Below are 24,815 nucleotides of genomic sequence, written 5' to 3' on the forward strand. Positions count from 1 at the left end.
GCTGCCCAAACACTTTTCGCCCAGAGGGAGATGAAGCTTCGTTTGCTTGCAAAGGGGACAGTTTGAAATGGAGCTAATCGCTGCGTTTCAAACTGTCCCCTTTGCAAGCACATAAAGGGCATTCTGCCACGAGGGGCTCCACCAGCCCAACAAGCCCCATGGTGTTCTGCCGCGAGCGGTTCCACCAGCGAGACGCCGAGCCTCATGGAGTTCTGCTGCGAACTGCTCCAACAGCACAAGCCTCACAGCATTCTGCCATGAGCGGCTTTACCGGCACGATGAGATAAGCAGGTGCAGGATGCATGGGGCACCTCCATCCTCCCCCAAGCTTGATTTTTACATCCGCATCTTGCCCCACCTCATACAGGGCTTATTCTGGGAGTAGGGGCACATGTGTATATATCAAACTAGGGCTTATTTTTGGGATAGGTCTTATTTTCGGGGAAACACAGTAGCCGCTGGGCTGGAAAGCTTTGCAAGTTGACACCTTGCTTAGCAAAAGAAATTCTGGTCTCCATTGTGGTAGAATGTTAAGGATTATCTATATAATTCACAGTGCATATCCTTCTTCCGTTCATTCTGCTTATGCACACCCAACCTCCCAACCTTTATCACAATGCATGTTAACCCCATCTAGAGATCTGATGTCATTAAGAATATAGCCCCCAAATATTACAGCACTAGAAACAAATGCTCCCCTACATCTACTTACATTTCTTTTCTTCAACCACAAGAAAACTTGGCTACAAATCTCAGTGTTGTATTAGCTAACCTGGTCTTTTTTCTTTAGTTCTTCAACTTGCCGCAGCTGTTCTGAGGTCAGCACCATCTCCATCCATTGCATGTCCCTCATCAATAAACGCTGTGACTCCAAGAACTGGTCATTGGCCTTCTGCCACGTGTGTTTGAGCTGATTATGCTGTTGCCTTTCCTGCTCTAGTAGATGGCATACTATATGAAAACAGACAACAAACTCCATTTGAAATGCTGCAGTTAGGTTTGCTCACAGAGTTTATTGTGGTAATACTGTGTACACATCTAGGAGCATACTGAAAAGCTAACATACATAATTAGAAACAGAGTAAGCATATTATTCAAGTAGTCCTCATTTAATGTCACAGTTTATAGTTGTTGTATGGACAGCAATTACAAGATACATAAAATAAAATAAAAAGAATATTAAAAACCAAAGAATTAAAACAGAAATTATACAGCTAAAAACAACAGCATGAAAATTGATAATAAAGTTTTATATATTTGTAAACAAAAGGAACAATACAAAATTTTCAATATATTCACATACTCAATATTTCTATCCTATCTAAAACAGAGATAAAATGCAGCAAAAGGAATCTTTTAAATTTTCTTCAAGACTCAGAATAACAGAGTTGGAAGGGATCCTGGAAGTCTTCTAGTCCAATCCCCTGCTCAAGCCAGAAACCCTACCATTTCAGACAAATGTCCAATCTCTTTTTAAAATTCTCCAGTGATGGAGCATCCACAATTTCTGAAGGCAAGCTGTTCCACTGATTAATTGTTCTGTCAGAAAATTTATCTTTATTTCTAGATTAGTTCTTTCTTTGATTAGTTTCCATCCATTGCTGCTTCTCCTTCCTTCAGGTGCTTTGGAGAATAGGTTGACCCCCCTCTCTTTTGTGGCAGTCCCTCAAATATTGGAACACTGACATCATGTCACCCCCAGTCCTTCTTTTCATTAAACTAACATACCCTGTTCTTCATTATGTTTTAGCCTCTAGTCCTCTAAGCATCTTGGTTGCTCTTCTTGGCACTCTTTCTAGCATCTCAACGTCATTTTTATATTATGGTGATCATAACTGGATGCAATATTCCAACTGTATTTTTACCAAGGCATTATAAATAACACACCTATAAGATAACACTGCACCTGATCTTGATTCTATCCTGCTATTAATGCAGTCTAACACTGCAACAGCTTTCTTGGTGGCTGCAACACACTGCATATTTAAGTGATTGTCTAATAAGATTCCCAAATCTCTCTCGTAGTTACTACTATACAGTATGAAGTCAGGTACCACCTATTCTATATCTGTGCATTTGGGTTTTTCTGTCTAAGAGTGAAATTGTACTTTTCTCACCACTGAATTTCATTTTGTTAGATAGGACCCAGTGTTCAAGTCTGTCAAAATACTTTTGTATCTTTAGCCAACTTGGTGACATCTGCAAATCTAATGAGTTCCCCTTCTATCTCCTCATATAAATCGTTTATGAAAATACTGAAGAGTATTGGGTCCTTGAGGTACCCCACTGCATACTTTTCCATGTAAATGCAGTTCCATTAAAGATACACATTGGTAAGAACTACTCTTCGTTGTTATGTTTCAGCCAATACAATTTTCCATACTTTTGAATGCCAAAGAAAATGTAGTTTATTTTCTTAAGTTGTAGCAACCACTACAGCAATTGAATTCATATGTTTTGTTGCACCATTAATTTTATGGGGTGTAGTTCATTTTTTATTATTTACTCAAATTGATGTAATAAGAATGTTACGTTTTGAAGAGCTCAAAGCTTGATTCATCTCAAACTCAAATCAAAGGTTCTCTTGATGTAAGACTTTCAAGAGAATGCATATTGAGTTTTTGTGGAAGGAATGGATAAGTAGGAACAGCATTAAAGATTTATTTGATTCATAATGCTTTACATCTCCTAAACTATACGTGCATACAATACGAACTACTATGAATATAAAAGGCATACTTCAGCCAGATAATCTACAGAACAGATTATGTGGAATCACTCAGTTAAATAATAATAAAAAAAATTAATAACAATTTTATAAGATCCTGTCTTAACACAGTCAAATCAGATGTGAGCCCAAGAGGATTCTGATAACTACAAAACAATATTCCAATTTTATTGTCTGTTCTCAGTACTCAAGAACACATGAAGAACTGAATTTACTACTTGATATTGCTCTTACATAAGCTTACCCTCTTTCAACAACATTGCTTCTTTATAGCTCTTTATTAACATTGAGTTAATATTCTTTATAATTACAGGTAGTCCTTGACTTATGACCACAATGGAGCAGAAAGCGAGACAGTTGTTAAGTGAATTTCCCCCATTTTACAATCTTTCTTCCCACAGTTGTTAAGTGAATCCCTGCAGTTTTTAAATTAGTAACACAGTTGTTAAGTAAATCCAGCTTCCTCATTGACTTTGCTTGTCAGAAGGTCGCAAAAGGTGATTACATGATCCCAGGATACAGCAACTATCATAAATATGAATCAGTTGTCAAGCATCCGAATTTTGATCATGTGACCATAGGGATACAGCAACAATTATAAGTGTGAAAAATGGTCATAAGTCACTTTTTTCAGTGATGTTGCAACTTTGAACAATCACTAAACGAATGGTTATAAGTTGAGGACTAGCTGTACTATTCTCCAGGAAACCATTTGTTCAGATGTCAAACAAAGGGCAAGGAAAGTCAAAAAAGAAAAAAAACTCCACAAATTACAAAATACGTTCCTTAATATGCATTACATATTTAAAAAAATAAAATTTAACTTTATATACATACTAATTGTATATCAAAGGCTGAATTCTGGTTTGTATGAAGCTTCCTGCCTTCTTAGAATTGTGGACTCTGAGAGTTATTTTTCCAATATGAGACGACATTACATTGTATTTAGTAGCGTATTATGGGCATACAGCTTAGCTTGAGCATGTAGTTGCATGTTCTAAATCAGGGGTTTCAAACTGGCGGCCCGTGGGCTGGAAGTGTCACGTGTAGGCCACACCCACCCCAGCTCCGCAAAGGCAAAAAACATCATGATACGTCATGTGACACCACACAACACAATCAAGTTTGACATCTATGTTCTAAATCTACATTAAACTACTATTTTCATATATTTAGCCCAGAGAAAAATCCATACCTTCATGAAGTTCTTTCCGTAATTTTTCTGCATCTTCTTGCAGAACTGACTTTTGAGTGTTCAAAACAGCCACATACATTTCTAGATCTGTCCTACAGGATTTCTCAGCTTCCAAGTAGTGATTCAGTTCTTTAACCTGAAAAACATACAGAGAAGCAAAAGTTAATGGTTAGCATAGATATTTATCAAGTATATTTCTAAGCATGTTAGAAAAAGTTATTAGTCAGGATATATGTAGATGTATGTAACGATATATCTAGGTCTTGTATATTACCCACATTGTAGCTTTACAGTGGTGCTTCAATGTTTGTGAACCCTTTTAAAATTTCAATATTTCTGTATAAATACAGTATGTTCTAAAACATGGCTTGTTCTTCACACATGTCCTAAAACTAAATCGAGGGTACTCAATAAAATAATTGTCAAAAACATTATATTTGTTCATTGATTTATTGAGGAAAATCATTCAAAAGTATGACATCTGTAGTTCTCCTGATTGATTACTAGACTGGAAAAAGACAAGCACGGTTTCAAAACTGGAGGAAAGAAACACTGATAATTTGCACTACATGGTGACACTTCTCTGATAGCTGAAAAATCAAATTACTAACGAATATCTACTACTCTACTAATAAATATCAAGAAGAGTGAAAAAATGGAACTGAGATTAATTCTGAAACCGAAAATAATGATAACAGGTGGAGCAACCAATTGACAAGGAATTGACACGGAAGATATTGGAAAAATGGTTAGTATCTGTCTTCTGGGATCAACTATTAACAATAAAGCAATCAGCAACCAAGAAATGTGCCATAGATTAGTATCTGGTAATATATGAAGGGTTCGGAAAAAAATATTCCTTGATGTGTTGATGCATACAAAGTTCAGAATTATGTCCGCAATTGTTTTCCCTGTGACACTCTATGGAAGTGAATGTTGGATTTTGAAAAATACAGAAAGAGTATTCACGATTTCCAAGTTGATGTTGGAGAAGACTCTTGGGAATAATGTGGATAGCAGGGAAGACAAACAAATGGATTACAGATAAATCCAAGTTGTCACTGGAGACACAAATAAACAGGCTGAAATTATATCTTAGACACACAATGTAAAAAGAAGCTCTTTTGAGAAATATATGGTGCTGGCAAAGAAAAGAAGAAAACCAGCAGTATAATGGATGAACTTGAATGCAGTGGTGACAGGTGCAATATTGGATAGCCTAAAGGGCCACTTGGGGCAGATCATCCTACATGATCATTATTGTTTGATGGCACATATGAATCAATGGAAGTTGGTGTCTTATTTTATACCTATTAATTTCCTATTTTTTAAAAAATTAAAATATTACTTACTTTAAGAACTTTTAGCCCATACTTTAGATTCTAAAATGACTATTGCAAATTATATAAAGGCCTTATATGTAAATATAAGAATAATAATGTATAATTAAGACAAGAGAGGATTTTAAGATGGCAGCTGTTTGCTTCACTGGTATCTTCTGCTTCAGTTTAATAAGTTAATAGCATGCAAAGATCTGTGTGAGGAGGATCATGAAACATCTCCACCACAGTATTTGTGGAAAGGTCAACTCTACAGTTAGAAAGATAATGAATGCTGCTTCCTTATCTTATAATATTCACTTGTTAAACAAGTTCTTTTATAATCCTCCGCTGAAAGCAAATATTAAAAGTTATTAAGAAAAAAGGAATGATGTACCTGGGATATCTTGAATATTAAAGTGTGGTATTAGTTTTCTCAAACCATGGTATATTCTTTAAATGCCATATATACTTAGCTTATCGGGATTGAATGTGAGGCCGAGATATTCAAATCTTCATTGAGTTTTAACCAGTGGTGAAATGTAAAATTTATTGCTACCGGTTCTGTGGGTGTGGGTTTTTTTTTTTTTGGGGGGGGGGGGTGGTCATATGACTGGGTGGGTGTGGCCAACTTTTTTTTAAAAAAACTTTTTTAAAGCATTTTTTTATTACTGGTTCGGGCGAATAGGTAGTAAAAATGCTTTTAAAAAGTTTTTTTAAAAAGGTTCCAACAATCACAGCTGTGCCGCGCGATTGTTGGAATCTTTTTTTACTTTTTTAAAGCATTTTTTAAACTTCCGGTTCACTCGAACCTGTAGTTTTTATCACTACCGGTTCGCCTGAACTGCAGCGAACTGGTAGCATTTCACCCCTGGTTTTAATGTTCTCTAGTAAACTTACATTTTCTTAGTAAATTCAAAATGTATTCAACAAGAAACAGATGAAGCAAAGCTACAGTTCTGAATTTTGAAGAAAGCAATGATGCCATGCCATGCCATGGACAGGGTTGAAGGAGAAGAAAGAATAAGAGATAATTGTATTTTTAAATATATTTATAATGCTTAGTGACAATACTTTGTTCACAGAAATCTCCTATGGTGTCACGTTTCCCGTTCAAAAAAGCATGAAAAACGGCATGCTACAAAGTAAAGAAACAATATGCAGTATTGTTAGATCAGTAATTATTATACTCTTCCTCAGCACTTATTGATAGTATTTTGTTTTGCTCACCTCTGAAGCTTCCAGCTCTTTTATTCTTTCTTCAGCTTCAGTCAGTTTATCCTTTAAAGTTGCAATCTCCTTCTCCATGGGCATCACAACTGAACGAAGTTTTTCTGCATCTTCTTGAGCCTGAAATCAACATTAAATGATACAATAAATCCATCTGTGACCTGATTTCAGTCATCAGTCTATTGACTGATCCTAGCAGAATCTCAGTACTCTATCAGTTTTAGGCAACAGATTTCTTGGGTGCTGAATGTATAAAAGGCACACTGACACACATTGACAATTTCAAAGCTACTTGGGTTCAATGAGAACAGATTGTTCCACTTACTTACGATTGGTGTTTCAATATAATACTATATAAGTAACTCAAACAAAGAGTAGAGAAACCTTTTTCAAAAATCATACAAATGAAACTTCAGTAAGAACAAGATGGTATGTTGTGCAGTATTAAAAGAAGAGAGTATAAACCAGATTAACATGATAAAAAATATATCAGCATAAAAGGCACGTAAGCTTTATTTAGAAATTAATAATTTATTCATAAATTATAACAGAACTGAATCAGAATTGATTCAGACTTGAATTACAAACAAATAATAAATCAAAGGAGAGAGTTTGATGGTTTGGAGGCAGATAAATGTCCTCTCAGATTATTTTTGCAAAGAGTAATTTTACTACAAACATGTAATAAAAATTCTAGAATACTGTACTGGCAAATAAACTGAAAAAAGCTAATGGGAAAAATATATAAGTGCAATTAAAAATAGCAATGGTCAAATTGTGATCAAAATTAAAGGTATAAGTGAACAATTCAAACTTTTCAGCAATTATATTTCTCACATAATCCTTCAATAAAAATCAATCAATATTTAAATAAATTAACATTCAGCTCCTGAGGATATACTATTTATGGAATCTCCTTTTCTATTTCAGAAATCACTTAAGTCTTGAATATTATTCAAAATGCAAAATCTTGTGGATTGTCAGGGAAATTTTATAAGGCATTTAAAAAGATTTTATTTATTTTATTTATTAAATTTATATACCGCCCTATTCCTAAGGGACTCAGGGCGGTGAACAGCGAACGATAAAAATACATGTAATACAAACGTTAATAAAAAACCAATTAAAATATACTAAACACTCTGGTCCTAGATAATAATTTTATAATTTTATAATTTTAGTACCTGAATTTCTATTTTTATGCAATAATTTGCATCAAGGGGAACCTTTACCAAAATCTTAGAAAACACTCTAAGATAATGTGGAATAAGAGAAAAATCTCCAGGATTTGGCATTTTATAAGCCCATCTCACTTCTCAATACGAATTATAAACTGTACACTAAATTGTTAGCCAACCAATAAAAAGTGATTGCAAGTGAAATTATTCCTATGATCAAGCTGGCTTTATTCCAAAATAAAAGCCATGGGGGCGCAGTGGTTAGAGTGCAGTATTGCAGGCTACTTCTGCTGCCTGCAATTAGGAAGTTCAAATCTCACCAGGCTCAAGGTTGACTTAGCCTTCCATCCTTCCAAGGTGGGTGAAATGAGGACCCAAAATTGTTGGGGGCAATATGCTGACTCTGTAAACCGCTTAGAGAGGGCTGTAAAGCACTGTAAAGCGGTATATAAGTCTAAGTGCTATTGCTATTGCTATTAGAAAACTATGAAATATTATACAAATTGTAACATAAATAAATCTTCATTAACCACATGTTCTTTATATATATTTAAACCTTTGATTATCTGGAAATACAATTTTAAAAATAAAAATTAGTTTAAATTTGACAGGCTTCTATAAGTTGATCAAATGTATTTATGGATCAACTAAATCCCAGATATGTCTTAACAGCTATGATTCGGATCCCATTATGATTTTAAGAGGTACCAAGTAGGGTTGTCTTTTATCACCAAAGTTTTGGCAACAGCAATTAGATCCAATAATCAGATTAAAGGGATAAAAATGGGAGACAAGACATATTTTTAAAATCTATTTGCAGATGATATGATCTCAAATACTTTCCTTCAGCTAGCTATATTAAGAAGGAATTAAGAGGACTTTGTAGAGGTATAAGGACCATCAACTAATTTTCATAAATCACATTTGATGTTTATTCGTACATTCCCAAAAACTCAAAAGGAAATTTCCACACTTTTAAGGATTCCAATAGTATATAAATCTTTAAAATATTTAGATATCACTATTACTAAAGTATTATTAAAATCTTTACAAATAATTATGTACCAATATGGAAGAAATTAAACAAAGAAATGAAAAACTGGGCTTTAAAACATTTCAATATGCTGCCCTGAGTCTTCGGAGAGGGGCGGCATATAAATTGAATTAATTAAATTAAATTAAATTAAATATTTTTGGACAATTTTCAATGATAAAAATTAAAAATTCTTGCATGGCATAACTTTTTGTTTCAATGCCTCCCAGTGGTATTTTCAGATCAGTCTTTAAGACATTGGTAAAATAATTAAATAATTAAATAATTAAATAATTAAATAATTAAATAATTAAATAAATAAATAAATAAATAAATAAATAAATATTATGCTTTCATGCACAAAAAGTGAGATTAAATAAAAGGGCTTTATATAGAGCCCAAAGCTTAGAAACAGTGAAGCTAAAATCAGCCCAATTTGTTAATCTACTATCAAGTGGCATATGGTTCCATTTTTTTATGGAATACTGGCTGGAGACTTCTGGGAGCTGAAGCCCACCCAAGTTGCCAAGGTTGAGGAATTCTGCTCTATCCTGACTAACCTTCTTCATTTCATTCTCCAAGTTTTCTTCTTCTTGACCTTCTGAAAGTCGCCTTCTCAGCTCTGCTATTTCCCGTTCAACGTTCTCTCGATATTGATTCCACTGAGATCGGTCTTGTTCCAACCTGTGATGAAACTGGCCTTCATATTCACGGACAGTTTCTGAATAATAACAACAACAACAAATCATCTTTGCTGACACTCTTGTTACAAGACCACCAGAAGCCCCAGAGTGAGATTCTTAAGCATATTATTTGATATACATCTAAAATGCACCAATCCAACAAGTCCAGGGTGTGTCTGATAGTTTACTGGAATAAAATCATCTAGAAAGGAAATGGCACCTTCACTGAATTTGTACAGCTTATGATTAAATATCAAGTTCAGAGTATATTTTCCAAGTAAACATAGAAAATGTAGATGCTGTAGTTACATTTGAAAGATTCAAACCACATTGTTTGTCCTAGTGGCTATGATAGAAGTGACTCTGTAAACTTTTCTACACTAGATAATATTTCAGATATTAACAATAAGTGCAAGAAGGATACAGAAGTACCATAATCCCTCGTGCAGTTATTAACAAGTCTTTGTTTTTCAAAAATATATTTACAATTTCACATCTGATAATGAAATAGAAAATCTGTGCAGAGTACAAATCAAGAGTCTAACTGCCACTATACATACATACTTTTGTACATTGTCAGTAAGAACTGTTCTAGCCTACCTTTCTTATTAATATGGTTGTTTTTCATATATATCTGCTTCAGGTCAGAGGAATTAAATGTATTTATTTATTTATTGAGTATAAATCCTACTTTTAAAAAAGAAAGAATATACTATCAGGAGCATAATCATAATTTTTATGACAAAGTTCATTTATTTATTTTTGGAAGTCTGTTTGAACCAACTTTTAACACAAGCAGGATGGGTATTTCTAAATAACAAGAAAAAATGTGAAGCCACAAAATTAAAGAAACCACAGAACAAACAATGCCAAGCAAAGACCTCATATATCAAATTATTCTTCTGAATCAATTTAGTACACTTTCCTTTCCACAAGAGCTATTGAAATTTTTCTATATAATGTTTTTCTATATAGTTTTTCTATATAATGGTTTGGAATAGCAAGCTATGTATCAGAGACAGTATGAAACTGGCCTAACAATCCATCTATTTGTATTAGTCCTACCTTTCATTATAGCCTGCAGAGAGGCAACTTCTTCCTGCCACTGCTTCTTTATGTCATCAATAGCTTCCTGTTTAGTATTTTCAGACACTGTAGCAATGGCTTTGATGTTCTCCATTTCAGCCTGTGCTTCCATGAGCTGCTTTTGAAGTTTCTCCAGATCATCATGTGCTGCCTGCAATTCTGCATTTTGCCTCTTCAGATCCTCTTTAAAAACAATAGGGGATAGTTATATAAATATTTATTTATTTTAGAGATTCCTGGAGCCAAGGGAAGAAACCTCCTTTAGGATTATTGGATTAGCTCTAAGCAAATCAGTATAAATTCTACACCCAGTTTACCACTCTAGCTTTATATCTCATTCTCAGTTCCCCTTCCAACTTTATGGTAAGCTTGAAATATTGAATACTGTTGTTTTAAAGCTGCTTTTTATTATGGAATCATACTTCCTAGTATCAGAAAGCAGACTTTATACTTACCATGAATTTGCCATCTTAGGATGTCAGGGAGGGCATTTTTAAATGTTGAGACCACGCCTCTTCTTGAACAGAGTCAAGTGTGCTTTCTGCAGGAAGAATCCGCCCTATCTTTTCAGATTGGATGGCCCTAGAAATAACCTACCTTAACCACATACCAAGCTATAGTTATAGACTTCTACACACTCAGCTGAACACCATGTTCACAATCAAAAATAAAACAAAAAAAACCCCTTGTAGCCACCTTAATATTAGGGAAAAATGCTATCTTTTTGTGTTGTGTGACATCAAAATTTAAAAGCCTTTTATCTTTTTGTATATTCTGCTCTTGAAAGTTCATCCAGATGATATTATTCATAACCTCTGACAGGTAATCCAATTTGATCAACTATTTGTCTTCTAGTTTCCAGATTGCTTCCTGGAACAGCTCCAAATAAGGATAAAGAACAAACTTTGGAGCAGCTTTGGATAGTTTACACAGCTCATGTGCCAATGGATTAATAAGAATCAAAACAACCTGCCTACTTTAATCAATGGGTGAGGCCTTCTGCTGAGGCCTTCCTCATATTCTGGATGGTTTTGGAAAACAGAGAAACTCTCAGTGTAACCAAATACCCTATTATAGAAGTTTTAGAAATATGCCACCGCTCATATGCCACATTTCACTTTCTTCTATTAAGCCCTGTGACCTCCATTATTCTTTGCTAGGAGAAACAAGGAGGGCACGATACAGAAATTAGGGGAAAATATAGAGGAATATTTCTTCTGAAGGTAAGGGGACTAAAAAACAAAAGATCTGAATGTCTATGGAGATTCTCAGCCATCCAGATCATGGTTGTCCCAAAGGTGCTTTTTTCAAAAGGCAACTGGACTTTTTTTTTTCCTTGAAGACATTTCGCTTTTCATCCAAGAAGCTTCTTCAGTTCTGACTGAATGGTGGGGAAAAAAGATTTCTGTTCTTTGAATAGAACCAACCTTCATATTGTTAACAGCCAGATGACTGCAAAGTATAGAAATATTTCTATTCCCCATCATTCCGTCAGAAGTGAAGCAGTTTCTCTATCATATGTGGTGGGAATGCCCAAAGGCAAAAAAATATTGGAATCTGATAAAGAGTTGGTTGGAAGAAATTTTGTTAATAAACATAGAAGTCAAACCAGAATTTTTCCTTTTGGGAATGACAGAGGGCAAATACAAGAAAGACATAAATTATCTACTACTACATATACTTACAGCGGCACAGATAGCCTTTGCGCAGAAGTGGAAACAGAAAGATACCCCAACTGAAGAGGAAATACTACTAAAAATTTTCAATTGTGCAGAAATAGATAGACTCACCTTGGAACTCAAGGATAAAAGCGAAACATTGTACTATAAAATCTGGGCAAAATTCTATGACTGGTTAGATAAAAGGAGGACAGCCGAGACAAATGTGTAGTGTTATATATGTTATTATAGATAAATATGTATGTGAATTGTAAAGCTAGGTATATGTAGGTATAGATATGTATAATTGTATAGGAATAAGGTATAAATTATTATTATTATTATTATTATTATTATTATTATTATTATTATTATTATTCTATGTTTAAATAACGTATAAAGTGTAAGGAATATATTATTATATTACCATTAGTACATTATGTATTAGTTTAAAGTGTTGGAAGATGCTTGGGACCAGTGATGTCATATCTATGTCCAATGTTTTTAATTTTGAACTACTAATAAAAAACTTAAAAAAAAAAGAACTGAAGAAGTTTCTTAGATGAGAAGCGAAACATTTTCAAGGAAAAAAAATAAGAAAAGGTGCCTTTTGAAAAAGTATCTTTGGGGAAAAGATCTGAAAGACACCAGTGTGGGAGGACAGACAATGCAGCTTCTTCAAAAAAAGCAACAAAGGGGCTTTCTTACACATTTAAGAAGAGGTGCCGTTTCAAAATTGAAAAGTGGCTTCTGTGAATCTTTGGAAATGTTCTCTATTTCCATCATTACCCAAAAGTTCCTTCCATCCCAAAAGCTAATGGTGTAAACATTTACTTTATTTCCTACATCTTAGGGGGTAATATTGTAATATAATTTGGAGAATCTTGAACATGCTAAACACTGGAATGGTTTTCATTATGACTGCTCAGATTTATGAACTTATATTATGAATCCAAATTATTAATCTCTCTCCCAGGCCTGATACAGACTATTTAATGCTATGGCCCAGAGCTTGCCAATTCTTTCTCCACTGATTTCATGAGTTGGTTTAATACCATTATCTATAAAATCCAAGCTTGAATCTGGCCTAATACCTTTTAATTTTTTTCTCATGACATGCAAGGACATTCTTTGTCTCTTCTCAAGGGCTGTGATAATCCAGTTAACACAAAATCAACAGGCATTCCTTATTAGTCAAGGTGCTTCTACTCAAACAAAATGGGATCGGACCACAGGCTCACTGCAAATTCTTCAAGATGATACCCACTATTTCAAATCAGTCTTGTGTTCACTGAAGTTATTCAGAAAGAAGCTGCAACTAGTCATCAATGCACGGTGCCAAGTGCCCAGGGTGCAATCATACAACCACAGAAAGTGCTGGAACAGCCAGAACTTTGAGGTCTGGTCATAGCCACCATTTGTTCAGTGCTGTTGTAACTTCAAACTGTCACTGAAAAACTGGTCATAAGTCAAGGACTATGTGTATTCCATTCTAAATTATGTACTATGCTTTTTCAACTCATTTTGAAGCCTAAGATTTGTGAAGGGTCTTTATGTCTTGTGAGACAGAGAATAATGCTTTTCCATGTGGGAAAGATCCTCACATATATTTTGTCAAACAATACATTCCCTGTACTGTTAAATAATAATTCTCTATCTAGTCATCATAGTGAAGAGTTAGCATTTTTATGTCTACTTACCGTATTTCCCCAAAAATAAGATACTATCTTATATTTTTTTTGCCACCAAAAAAGGCATCAGGTCTTATTTTGGGGGGATGTTGTCCATTGACTCACCTCACCTGTGTGTATCGCCCCCTGGCTGTCAAAGACCTTCAGGAACTTCTTCTGCGGGCCAACAAGGCTTTCCTGAAGGCCTCTGCAGCCGATAACAGAGCTCTGGGTTGATCCGGAGCTCTGTTATTGGCTGCAGAGGCCTTTAGGAAAGCCTTGCCTGCCTTGCCAGCTGCAGAAGAAAGAGCGCCTGAGGCCTGGCTGCAACTGTCTAAACGTAAGTAGTAGGGCAGCTCCACCCCCCTATCCCCACTCTATCTTAATTTTTACTCATGCACCCTGGAGTGGGTGGGGTCTTAATTAGGGTTTATTTTTGGGGGTAGGGCTTATATTGGGTGCATATGTAAAAATCAAGCTAGGACTTACTTTCGGGGAAGGATGTATTTTCGGGGAAACACGGTAGAATAATTAAACATTACCTTCTTTAGCCAGATACAATTCTTTAAACTTGGCTCTCTTTTGATTAAATTCTTGCTCGAGATTCTGTTTTGTACGTAGAAATTCAGCATTGACTTTCTCTAGTTCAGCTACTCGTTGAAGAAGAGCTAAAAGTAAATCAAAGAAAGAGCAATAATCATGACAACCAAAAATACTGCATATTTCTTTGAACAAAATTATTACAAACAATATTGTTGCAAAGCTATTTAACATTCAGATAATACAAGAGACACCATGTAAAGTGTAATATTCAGTTGCTTGTACCATAAAACTGTATCATCCTACTTTCATCCCAATCTGCCATTAAAGCCAAGAAGGGATCAGCACAGATTCTTATCTAGTCGCAGTATCTTAGTATTATGTAGCAGTGCTGTAGTCATACCTATGTGTTATGATAATTTATATTATAATTTATATTATATTAGAATAATTTATATTATTCATGTTGTCTTGTATTCTTGTATGGACTGCACCAGGAGAGCTAAACCAATTTTGTTGTATACATGATGTACAATGACAATAAAGGCTTTGAATTTGAATTTGATAACCTGGAGTCCTTTCACTTTGAAATACACAGAAGATCACATATGCAACTTTTATTCAATTATTAATATTGATATTTTTATGTCACTTCAATTAGGCAGATCTCGGCATCTTAGAAGGGTTTCCATTTCAGTAACATAACATAATGTAGCATAACATAACCATATATTTTAAAAAGATTTCAATTAATTCATGAAGACATAATAAATAATAGTATCATGAACTTTCAGGGATCTAATCATAACATCCCCAATTCACAAATGTCTGCTTAAATGATTAACAAATGCTTTCTAAAGGTTAAGAACAAGAACACAGGGTCTTTCTAATAATAGCTAACGAAGGGAGTGCCTTGAAATTCACAATGCATAGCAACATGTACAATACTCTCCTCCATCATACACATTTCTACAGCTCAAAAGGACACAGCTTGGCACGAACCAGGGTGGATAAAAATCAATGATTTTTTTAAAAAAATCAAAAAAATCAGATTTTTTAAATTTAAATCGGATCTTTTTGATTTTATTGAATTTATTTTAATAAAAAACTTGGGGTAAAAATCTATTGTAAGATAGTTTTCTATTTAAGATACATAAATAATTTAGTTTATTCAGCATGAAATGGAGCTTAGGTATGTAGCATGAGGCTGTATATTCTGCAACACTGGGACTATCGGTGAGTCAACAGTGGGTCAAAGGAGTAGCAGAGATGACAGTTGCTCTTTAAAATTATGATTTAAATCGAGTTGATTTAAATCAAGCCTTTTTACTAGTGATTTAAATCATAATTTAAATTGTGATTTAAATCAACTCGATTTATCCACCCTGGCACGAACACCTGGTTTGTATACAGAAGATTCATTACCAGCATCTCTGTTTATAAGGATCAGGCAACAAATGATAGGTAACCTTTTTGTTTCAGATACCGGAGGCTGTTGTTAGCATAGACAATAATAAATTGTCAGAACAAATGGTCTGAACCAGCAGAAGACAATTCCATGTGTTCATAAGTTTACACAAAATTAAACATGTACTTGTTGTAATGGAACCAGCATATTTTCAGTCACTGTAACAATGACACCCATAACAAATTTTGGTATATGTCACCACTTTCCCCCCAGATAAAGAGTGCAGATCCCAGAGCATTTCACTGTCCTTGTGAGAAACTTACATACAGATCAGAAGCCTCAGTACAGACAAAAGATGGCAAAACAGACTGGCTCCAGGTTGGCAAAGGACTGTGACAAGGTGTACAGGTAGTCCTTGACTTACACCTACAATTGGGACCAGAAATTGTGTTGCTAAGCAAGTGAATAACTGCAGTTGATACAGAAGAACAGACTGAGGCTCAATCCTGAGCAAGACTGGCTGTGGATATTTGGGACCCATGGTCCTGAGGATTCTCTATATTAGATGAGGTGGTGTTTTCCCATTTGATATTATTGCAAAATGTGGACTTTGTCTTGGATTCACAGCTTCTGCTCAAGTAGCAGGTGGCAGGTATGGCCAAGGGTGGTTGCATTCATCCCTACACTGGGAGGCCCTTCAGAAACTCATGCTCCAGTCACCTCGCAAATGGACCGTTGCAAATGTGATCTGCGTGGGGCTGCCCTTGAAAGCCATTACTACAGGTGGTGCAGAATGTGGAAGTGCACTTAGCAAGGGGCATGACTCAAAATGCCTATGTTAGACCACTACTCTGTGAGCTGCACTGGTCACCAGTCAGCTTCTAAGTATAATTCAAGGTGCTGGTTACCACTTATAAAGCACTGGTGGTTTGAGGGAGCATCTATTTCCAGTAGTTTCTTTCCATCCAGCAAAATCTGGCAGAGGGGGTGTGCTTCAGGTAAATAATGCCATGTATCAGAACCTAAGAAGCATGTATTGTCTGTAGCAATTCAGACCTTCTGAAACAGCAACCCCCAAGAGATTCATATGACTCCCACCCTGATGGCATTCTGAAAACCTGGCTATCCTCCAAGGCTTTAGATAGGGTGGTTGTTTGTTGTGTATGGTTTGTGTGCTGGACATATAAGTTCTCTACTCTTGCTTTTACTGTTTCTTGCTTTTTACATGTAAGCCACCCAAAGTTGTTAAGGAGTCAGGCAGCTTCTAAATTGTATGTTAATTAATTAATTAAACCCTTTAAAATCATACTGCTCTACAGCAAGTAACTATATTGACCACAAAAATTAGCCCATCAATATCCTATTTCTATTCTTGGTACAATAATTGTACTGATTTCTATAGTGAAGCGCTCCAATTTAGTAAACCTTTCAGAGTAATTTAACAGCCATTCTAATAAAAGAATTACACTACCAAGCATTTATTAAGCCTTTTAACAGAAACCCCCTACTTATCAAATTCTTACAGTTTTCTGTAGCTGCTTTCTATGGTTCTTGTATATTTAAAAAAATGATGGCTAATAATTAGAAATCGAAAGCAAATTTACATCCCTATACTGTACCATTAAAATATTGCTTGAGAAAACCAATATAAACTCTTCAAATTACAACGCATCAACAGCTCTGAAGCTATTACTCCTGAATGACCGTTATTGAAACATTCATTCTTAGGCACTGTTGTCAAAAACCGCAACCTAACTAAAGTAGAATTGTTCACAGCATGAGGCTTGGCAGTTAAAAAGCAGTAACATTTAAACTCCTTCACAATTTCCCCTCTCTATAAATAATGAATAATTTAACAATACAGGAGGGGGCGAACACAAGACATTATTAGGGAAAGTCTTTGTCCAAGGGAGACCACAGTTCCTCAGATAGCCTTAAGACATTATTAGGGAAAGTCTTTGTCCGAGGGAGACCACAGTTCCTCAGATAGCCGGATGTGAATCTCTTTTTGTGAAGTGGGGCCATGGGGTGCAGATGGGTTTGCTGACTACGTACCTGGCTCCCTGCCACGTGGCGGCGACCCTGCCCGAGCTGCTCGACGTTATTGCCGGGGTGGCGGTTGTTACCCCCCCGACTCATTGTCATGGAGGATTTCAACCTACCATCCGCAGGTGAGGCGTCAGAGGTGGCTCGGGAGTTCATGGCTTCCATGGTGACCATGGACCTGACCCAGTTAGTTAATGGCCTCACTCATATAGGGGGACACACTCTGGACTTGATTTTCGTCTCTGGTCAGTGGTTGAATGATCTTGGTAGAGGGGACTTAGACATTAAACCCTTGTCATGGACAGATCATTCGCTCCTTCACTTGGACTTTCCAGCCGCTTCCCCCCGCCGCAGGGAGACAGAACCGACTAGATGGTTCCGTCCCAGGCGCCTGATGGATCCCGAAAGGTTCCTGACGGAGTTTGGGCCGTTTCCTGAGACCCTGGCACATGACTCGACTGAAGACCTGGTGGCCGCCTGGGAGAGTGCGACCACCGGAGCTTTGGACCGTGTCGTGCCTTTGCGGCCTCTGACCCGATGCCGATCTCAATTGGCTCCATAGTTCTCCGAGGAGCTGAGAGAGATGAAGCGTCGGAAAAGACGCCTAGAGAGCATCTGGAGGACTAGTCAATCCGATTCTAACCGGACACTGGTGAAGTCTTATATCAAGACCTACCTAGTGGCGATAAAAGCCACTAGGTTAAGAGCCTTGATAGTACAGTGGTCTACGCACCCTGTTATTAACACAGCTGCCTGCAATTTACTGCTGGTTCGAATCTCTCCAAGGCTCAAGGTTGACTCAGCCTTCCATCCTTTCTAAGGTAGGTGAAATGAGGACCCAGTTTGTGGGGGCAATAAGCTGACTTTGTATAAATATACAAAAGTATGAAGGCTATTGCTTAACGCATTATAAGCCGCCCTGAGTCTCCGGAGAAGGGCAGCATATAAATCAAATTAAAAAAAAAAAAGCGGCAAAATCTAACCATTTTTCCACTCTTATCGCCTCTGCAGAGAACCGCCCAGCCGCTCTGTTTAGGGTGACCCACTCCCTTCTTCGGGGGGGGAGTGCGGGAAGATCCCTTGCAGGGTCGAGCTGAGGATTTTGTGCAATTCCTGCATGATAAAGTCACTTGGATTCGGGAAGGCTTGGACTCCGATTGGATGAGTCCAGGGGAGGAGATGAGGGTAGGTCTTGAGAATATTATCTGGGAGGAGTTTGATCCTGTGGCTCCTGAGGATGTGGACAGGGTTCTGGGTAAGATTAGTGCTGCCACATGTTTACTGGACCCGTGTCCCTCCTGGTTGGTACTGGCCTCCCGGGAGGTTACACGAGGCTGGCTCCAGGGGATTATAAGTGCTTCTCTGAGTGAGGGTACCTTTCCCGCCGCCTTGAAACAGGCGGTGGTGAGGCCCCTCCTCAAGAAGCCTTCCCTGGACCCAGCAGAATTAGCTAACTACCGTCCGGTCTCCAACCTTCGTTTTGTGGCGAAGGTTGTTGAGTATGGCGGCACGACAGCTTCCCCAGCACCTGGATGAAGCTATCTATCTAGACCCGTACCAGTTGGGCTTCAGGCAGGGGTACAGCACAGAAACGACATTGGTCGCGTTGGTGGATGATCTCTGGAGGGCTCGGGACAGGGGTTGCTCCTCTGTCCTGGTCCTATTAGATCTCTCAGCGGCTTTTGATACCATCGACCATGGTATCATGCTGCAGCAGTTGAGGGGGTTAGGAATAGGGGCCCACCGTCCTGCGGTGGTTCTCCTCCTTCCTCTCCAACCGTTCACAGTTTGTATTGGCAGGGGGGCAGAGGTCGACCTCGAGGCGCCCCATATGGGGAGTGCCGCAAGGGTCGGTTGCCCCTTCTGTTCAACATTTATGTGAAGCCGCTGGGTGAGATCATCCGTAGTTTTGGGGTGAGAGTCCATCAGTACGCTAATGATATTCAGCTGTACATTTCCACCCCAGACCACCCCAATGATGCCCTTGATGTGATGTCTCGCTACCTGGAGGCCGTGCGGGTCTGGATGGGGAGTAAAATAGGCTCAGACTCAACCCGTCCAAGACCAAGTGGCTGTGGCTTCCGGCGTCCCAATATAGTCAGCTGGTGCCATTGCTGAGTATTGGGGTGAATCTCTGCCCCCCACAGAGAGGGCGCGCAATCTGGGTGTCCTCCTGGGCGCACGGCTGTCTTTAGAAGAGCATTGTCAGGTTCTGATGTCATCTCAAATAAATTGCACTCCCAAAACAAGCATATTACGGCCGTGGCCAGTGGGGCTTTTTATCAGGTTAGCCTGATTCGCCAGTTGCAGCCCTTTCTGGACCGGGACACCTTGCACACGGTCACTCATGCCCTTGTCACCTCCCTACAATAGGCTGGACTATTGTAATGCTCTCTACATGGGGCTCCCCTTGAAAAGCACTCGGAGGCTCCAACTGGTCCAGAATGCGGCCGCACGGGTGGTTATGGGCGCAACTCATTGTGCCCACGTGACATCCCTCCTGCGCGAGCTGCACTGGCTCCCAGTGGTCTTCCGGGTGAGATTCAAGGTGTTGGTCACCACCTTTAAAGTGCTCCATGGCATAGGGCCCCAGTACCTTCGAGACCGACTTGTGCCACCAACAGCCTCCCAGCAGCCAGTCCGCTCCCACAGAGAGGGTCTCCTCAGGGTGCCATCGGCTGGCGACACCCAGGGTGAGGGCCTTCTCTGTGGGAGCCCCTGCCCTGTGGAATGAATTACCCCCGGAAATGCGTAAAATCTCCAACCTCCGTGTATTTCGCTGTGCCCTCAAGACCCTGTTGTTCCGTCAGGCCGGGCTATCAATGTAATGATTTTAAATTGGGTGTTTTAAATTTTTGGGGTTTTAAATCTGAGCTGAAATTATTTAATAATTTTAATTATTTTTAATTAATGTCTGTCTTTGTGCTTTTAATAGGCTGTACACCGCCCTGAGTCCTTCGGGAGAAGGGCAGTATAGAAATAAAATTATTTATTTATTTATTATTTATTTATTATTTAGCAATAGGGGAGGGTCAGTGATTTCATTGCTTCTGAAAAATATTACTCTATATGTTTCTATTCTTTTCATTGCCTAGCTTTTTCTTCACAATCCTTTAGGAATGCTCAATTGCAACACCAAAAAAATGGCTATTGAAAAGAAGAAAACCAATATCACCTCTTATTGCATGGTTGAATATACAGGAATATACAAAATTTCAATTTCCTTAGTTTCACTTGGTGTATTTTTGGACCTGGCCTGATATTGACTACTTTGACAAACCATTACATGTAATCCTTGATTTACAACAGTTCATTTAGTGACCATTGTTACAATGACACTGAAAAAAGTGAGTTATGACCATTTTTCACACTTTTCACACTTATGATCTTTGTATCAGCCCCAAGGTCATGTGATCAAAATTCAGATGCTTGGCAACTGGTTCATACTTATGATCACTGCTGTGTCCCAAGGTCATGTGATCACTTTTTGAGATCTTTTGACAAGCAAAAAAAATGGGGAAGCCAAATTCACTTAACAACCATGTTACTAACTTATCAACTGCAGTGATTCACTTATCAGCAAGAAAGATGATAAAATGGGGCAAAACTCACTTAACAAATGTTTCACTTAACAACATAAATTTTGGGCTCAATTGTGGTCGTTAGTCAAGGACTATCTGTCCTTGACAGGACGCTCTCTATAGGGGGATCTAAAGAGAAAATATTAACTTACATTATTAACGTTTGAATATTTTATTTATTTATTTATTTATTTATGAAATTTATTTGCACCCATCTAAAGAGTAAATATTAGCTTACATTATTAATGTTTGAATATTAATTTATTTGTTTGTTTGTTTGTGAAATTTATTTGCACCCATCTCGAATTCAATGACTGGGTGGCTTACAGCATAAAAATATTAAAGCATTTAAAAAAAATTATAATCAACGTAGAACACAGCAGATAAAATCATTAACAAATACAAATACAAACCACTAACACCAGATGGGAAAGGGGCTGGACACACAGGGGTGGGGAGGTAGGATTAAATTTTAATAACAGTCAACCACTTCCAGTATGAAGCTCCCTCATTGGGTCCCCAAGCCACCTGACAGAGCCAGGTCTTGAATCTTATGAAACGTCAGAAGGGTGGAGCCAATCTCATCTCAGGGGACAAGATGTTCCAGAAGGTCAGAGCTACTGTATGCCAGAGAAGGCTCTTCTTCTGGAGCTTGCCAGCCCAAATTCCTTGGCTGATGGAGTCCACAGTGTGCCCCCTCTGCCAGCGCAGGTGGGCCAGTCCCTTCAGGGTGAGATGGTTCATCTCTCTTTAAACCACAACAGTACAATACAAATTTCTAAAATCTTTACAACGAATTTGCTGCAATGGCATATGCTCCATAGCAGGCAATTTGTGAATATGTAAGTATACTCTTGGCAGATAATTTCTGAATATACTATGCCCTTAAATTTCTAGATGTGTCCTTGTCCCCCCCCCCAAAAAAGTTTGCTAATTTGCAACATCTTGTGGACTAACTGCATACAAATACAGCAAGTACTAACATTCTTCGTCAAATCTTAACCAATACACTCCTTGCTATCAAGCCTTTGCTTGCAACACTTTCTATTCAATTATTCAAGACTCTCCAAGGTCCAGGCTTTTCTTATCTGTTTCATAATCTGTTTAACCAACATTTTTAGTCAGCTGTAGACTAAAGTTAGAAGTATGTACCTAATGTATGTACCTGATCTGCACTAGTATTACTACAGAAGAACAATGTATCAAACAAGGTGTACAGTTTTAAATAACTCTGTAGAGGCACACAAGTCACAATACAGTTTCAAAGAACCTTCAGTACTATAAATACAAATAGGGAAAAAATCAAGCTGAGTATTGAGTGTAATCAAATTGAGTGTATCTCAACCATATCATTTGTAGAACTAGGATGTCAACCATCCTGTTGGTATAAGCAACAAACAAACAAACAAACAAACAAAAAACACCCCAAACCCTAGGACATTATTTTACCAAGAGTTCCGAAGTTTTTGCGCTTGAAGCGGCATAGGTAAAATCCCCTTTTCTCTCCTGGGCCACCCACTGTTCATTGTCCACCAATAAACTACAGTCAATTTGTTTTGGGAAATGGTCTGAGCACCTTGGAACTTCCCATCATTTGACCTTGGGCACCAACATGTTGCCAGGCGACAGTGGGCTCTCTTGCATTCCACAATTTCCTCCCAAGCCTCCCTTACATTCCAAACCTGCCCACCCCAACTCTGTTTCTGTTGTCTGGTTGCGAGTGGAGTGCGTAGCAAATCAGCCATGACACAGGATTGTTGTTATGGGGAAAATAGGAGGAGGAAGATAAGCTGAATATATTTGCCATGTTGAGTTATTTGTAAAAATAATAAAGGTTGGATGAAAATAAATAAATAAAATAAAATAAAATAATAAAAATATATTGCCCTTGTACACATGCACATTGCCACATATGCACAACACCATGTTAAGAAATTTGGAATCAACAGTACATTTCATGTTCCATTTTCTGGATCATGTAAATACAGATGAAAGGGTACCTCAAGAGTATGACTTGGTCTAGCAATGTATTACTTATATTTCAGACATGATCAAATATTCCTTAAATACTCAAATTTGCTGCAACAGTGTAGAGCAGGTTTGTAGATAATAGAAGTTTGTGTATTTCTTTTCATTAAAGATGCAGAACAATCTATTTTCTATTGCAGTCCCTCTTTACTCCCTCCCCACATTTAAATTTTAAAGAAAGACAACATGATAGTGGTTAAGAGCTGGGTTATAAATCAAGCTATGAGTTCTAGTCCTCCCTTAATTGACAGGGTGATTTTGAGACAGTCATTCTCTTCTCTTAAACCAATCCACCTTGCAGGATTGCTGTTGTAGGGAAAAACAGGAGACAGGCGAATGAAGTATGTATGCTACCTTGATTTAACCAAAAATAAAGGAATGATAAAAATTAAGTAAATAAATGATTTCCTACAAGATAAAAGGTATCAGGCTTTCTCTTGTAGGAAGTTAGCACCCACCCCTCTCCTAGGAAAATGAAATATTCTAGGAAATATTAAAAAGGCAGATTATTATATTTTCCCTAAAGGAGAAACATGTTTCTAAAGACAAACTCAGAGCCTCAGCTCCCTGCCCCCCAGCCCCAGCAGATATTTTGGTGCCAACCTATCTACAAGACAAAAGACATGGCCCTCAGGCAGTGGTGGGCTACTGCCGGTTCGGACTGCTTCGGGTGAACCGGTAGTTGCGACCTGCAGGTGGTTGGGCCCACCCACCAGCCCAGGTGCAATCCTGTCCTAGATTGCCATTTTCGACACTGCACTCATGTGTGGAAGGTGCACGAGAGAGAATTGCCATGTTTTTTTATGCCGCACGCATGTGTGGATGGTGCGAGCGAGCGAATTGCTGTGTTTTGTGATGCCGCACACGCGCACACTCACATTTCTGATGCTGGGTGAACCGGCTGTCACAGTATGTGATGCCCACCTCTGCCCTCAGGACATGATAGGATTTGCCCTCACTCAAGATCCAAACCAAGACAAAGCCATTAAGCCATAATAGGAATTGCCCAAAGCCCCTTTGTTATATTATCACCCAGCAAGATTCAACCAGGCCTGGGTTTCAAGACAACCTACAAAGTTACCCCTGCATGGCCCCATGGGAGTCTAACAACCAATCAGAATACATTTCTTACACAGGAACAGGAAGCTCCAAGGCAGGGCCCAAGAGAGGGTATAAATCTCTCTCCCTCTCTCACCCATGTGCTCTTTTTTGCCCAGGACCTCAAACCACATGGTCCTGTCCACCATTAAACCATCTTTGCAAACAGTCTCCATGTTTCCAATGTCTTTCTTCCTACTTGGAACTGAACCCAGATGGACATTTCTTCCAACACTCTTTACAATTTTTTCTCTTTTCTCCCCTCTGAAACTTGTTTTCCATTTCAGTATTTCATGTACTAAATTTACAGAACTCTGATGTTCAGCAGCAGCAT

General features: G+C 37.9%; 1 protein-coding gene across 1 annotated transcript in view; it reads right to left on the reverse strand.

Moving 5' to 3' along the window:
* Window positions 1–24,815, reverse strand: part of RABEP1 (rabaptin, RAB GTPase binding effector protein 1) — a 67,878-nt gene that overhangs the window by 22,498 nt on the left and 20,565 nt on the right. Inside the window, exons 2-7 of the mRNA XM_034420893.3 lie at window positions 14,323–14,448; window positions 10,432–10,635; window positions 9,244–9,404; window positions 6,473–6,592; window positions 3,924–4,059; window positions 773–951 (exon numbers count right to left, since the gene is read on the reverse strand). Coding sequence (XP_034276784.1) covers window positions 773–951; window positions 3,924–4,059; window positions 6,473–6,592; window positions 9,244–9,404; window positions 10,432–10,635; window positions 14,323–14,448 — 926 coding nt within the window. The remainder of the gene's footprint in view (window positions 1–772; window positions 952–3,923; window positions 4,060–6,472; window positions 6,593–9,243; window positions 9,405–10,431; window positions 10,636–14,322; window positions 14,449–24,815) is intronic.

This window comes from Pantherophis guttatus, chromosome 1 (assembly GCF_059756535.1).
Source record: "Pantherophis guttatus breed Tessera chromosome 1, ASM5975653v1, whole genome shotgun sequence".
Lineage (NCBI taxonomy): Eukaryota > Metazoa > Chordata > Lepidosauria > Squamata > Colubridae > Pantherophis > Pantherophis guttatus.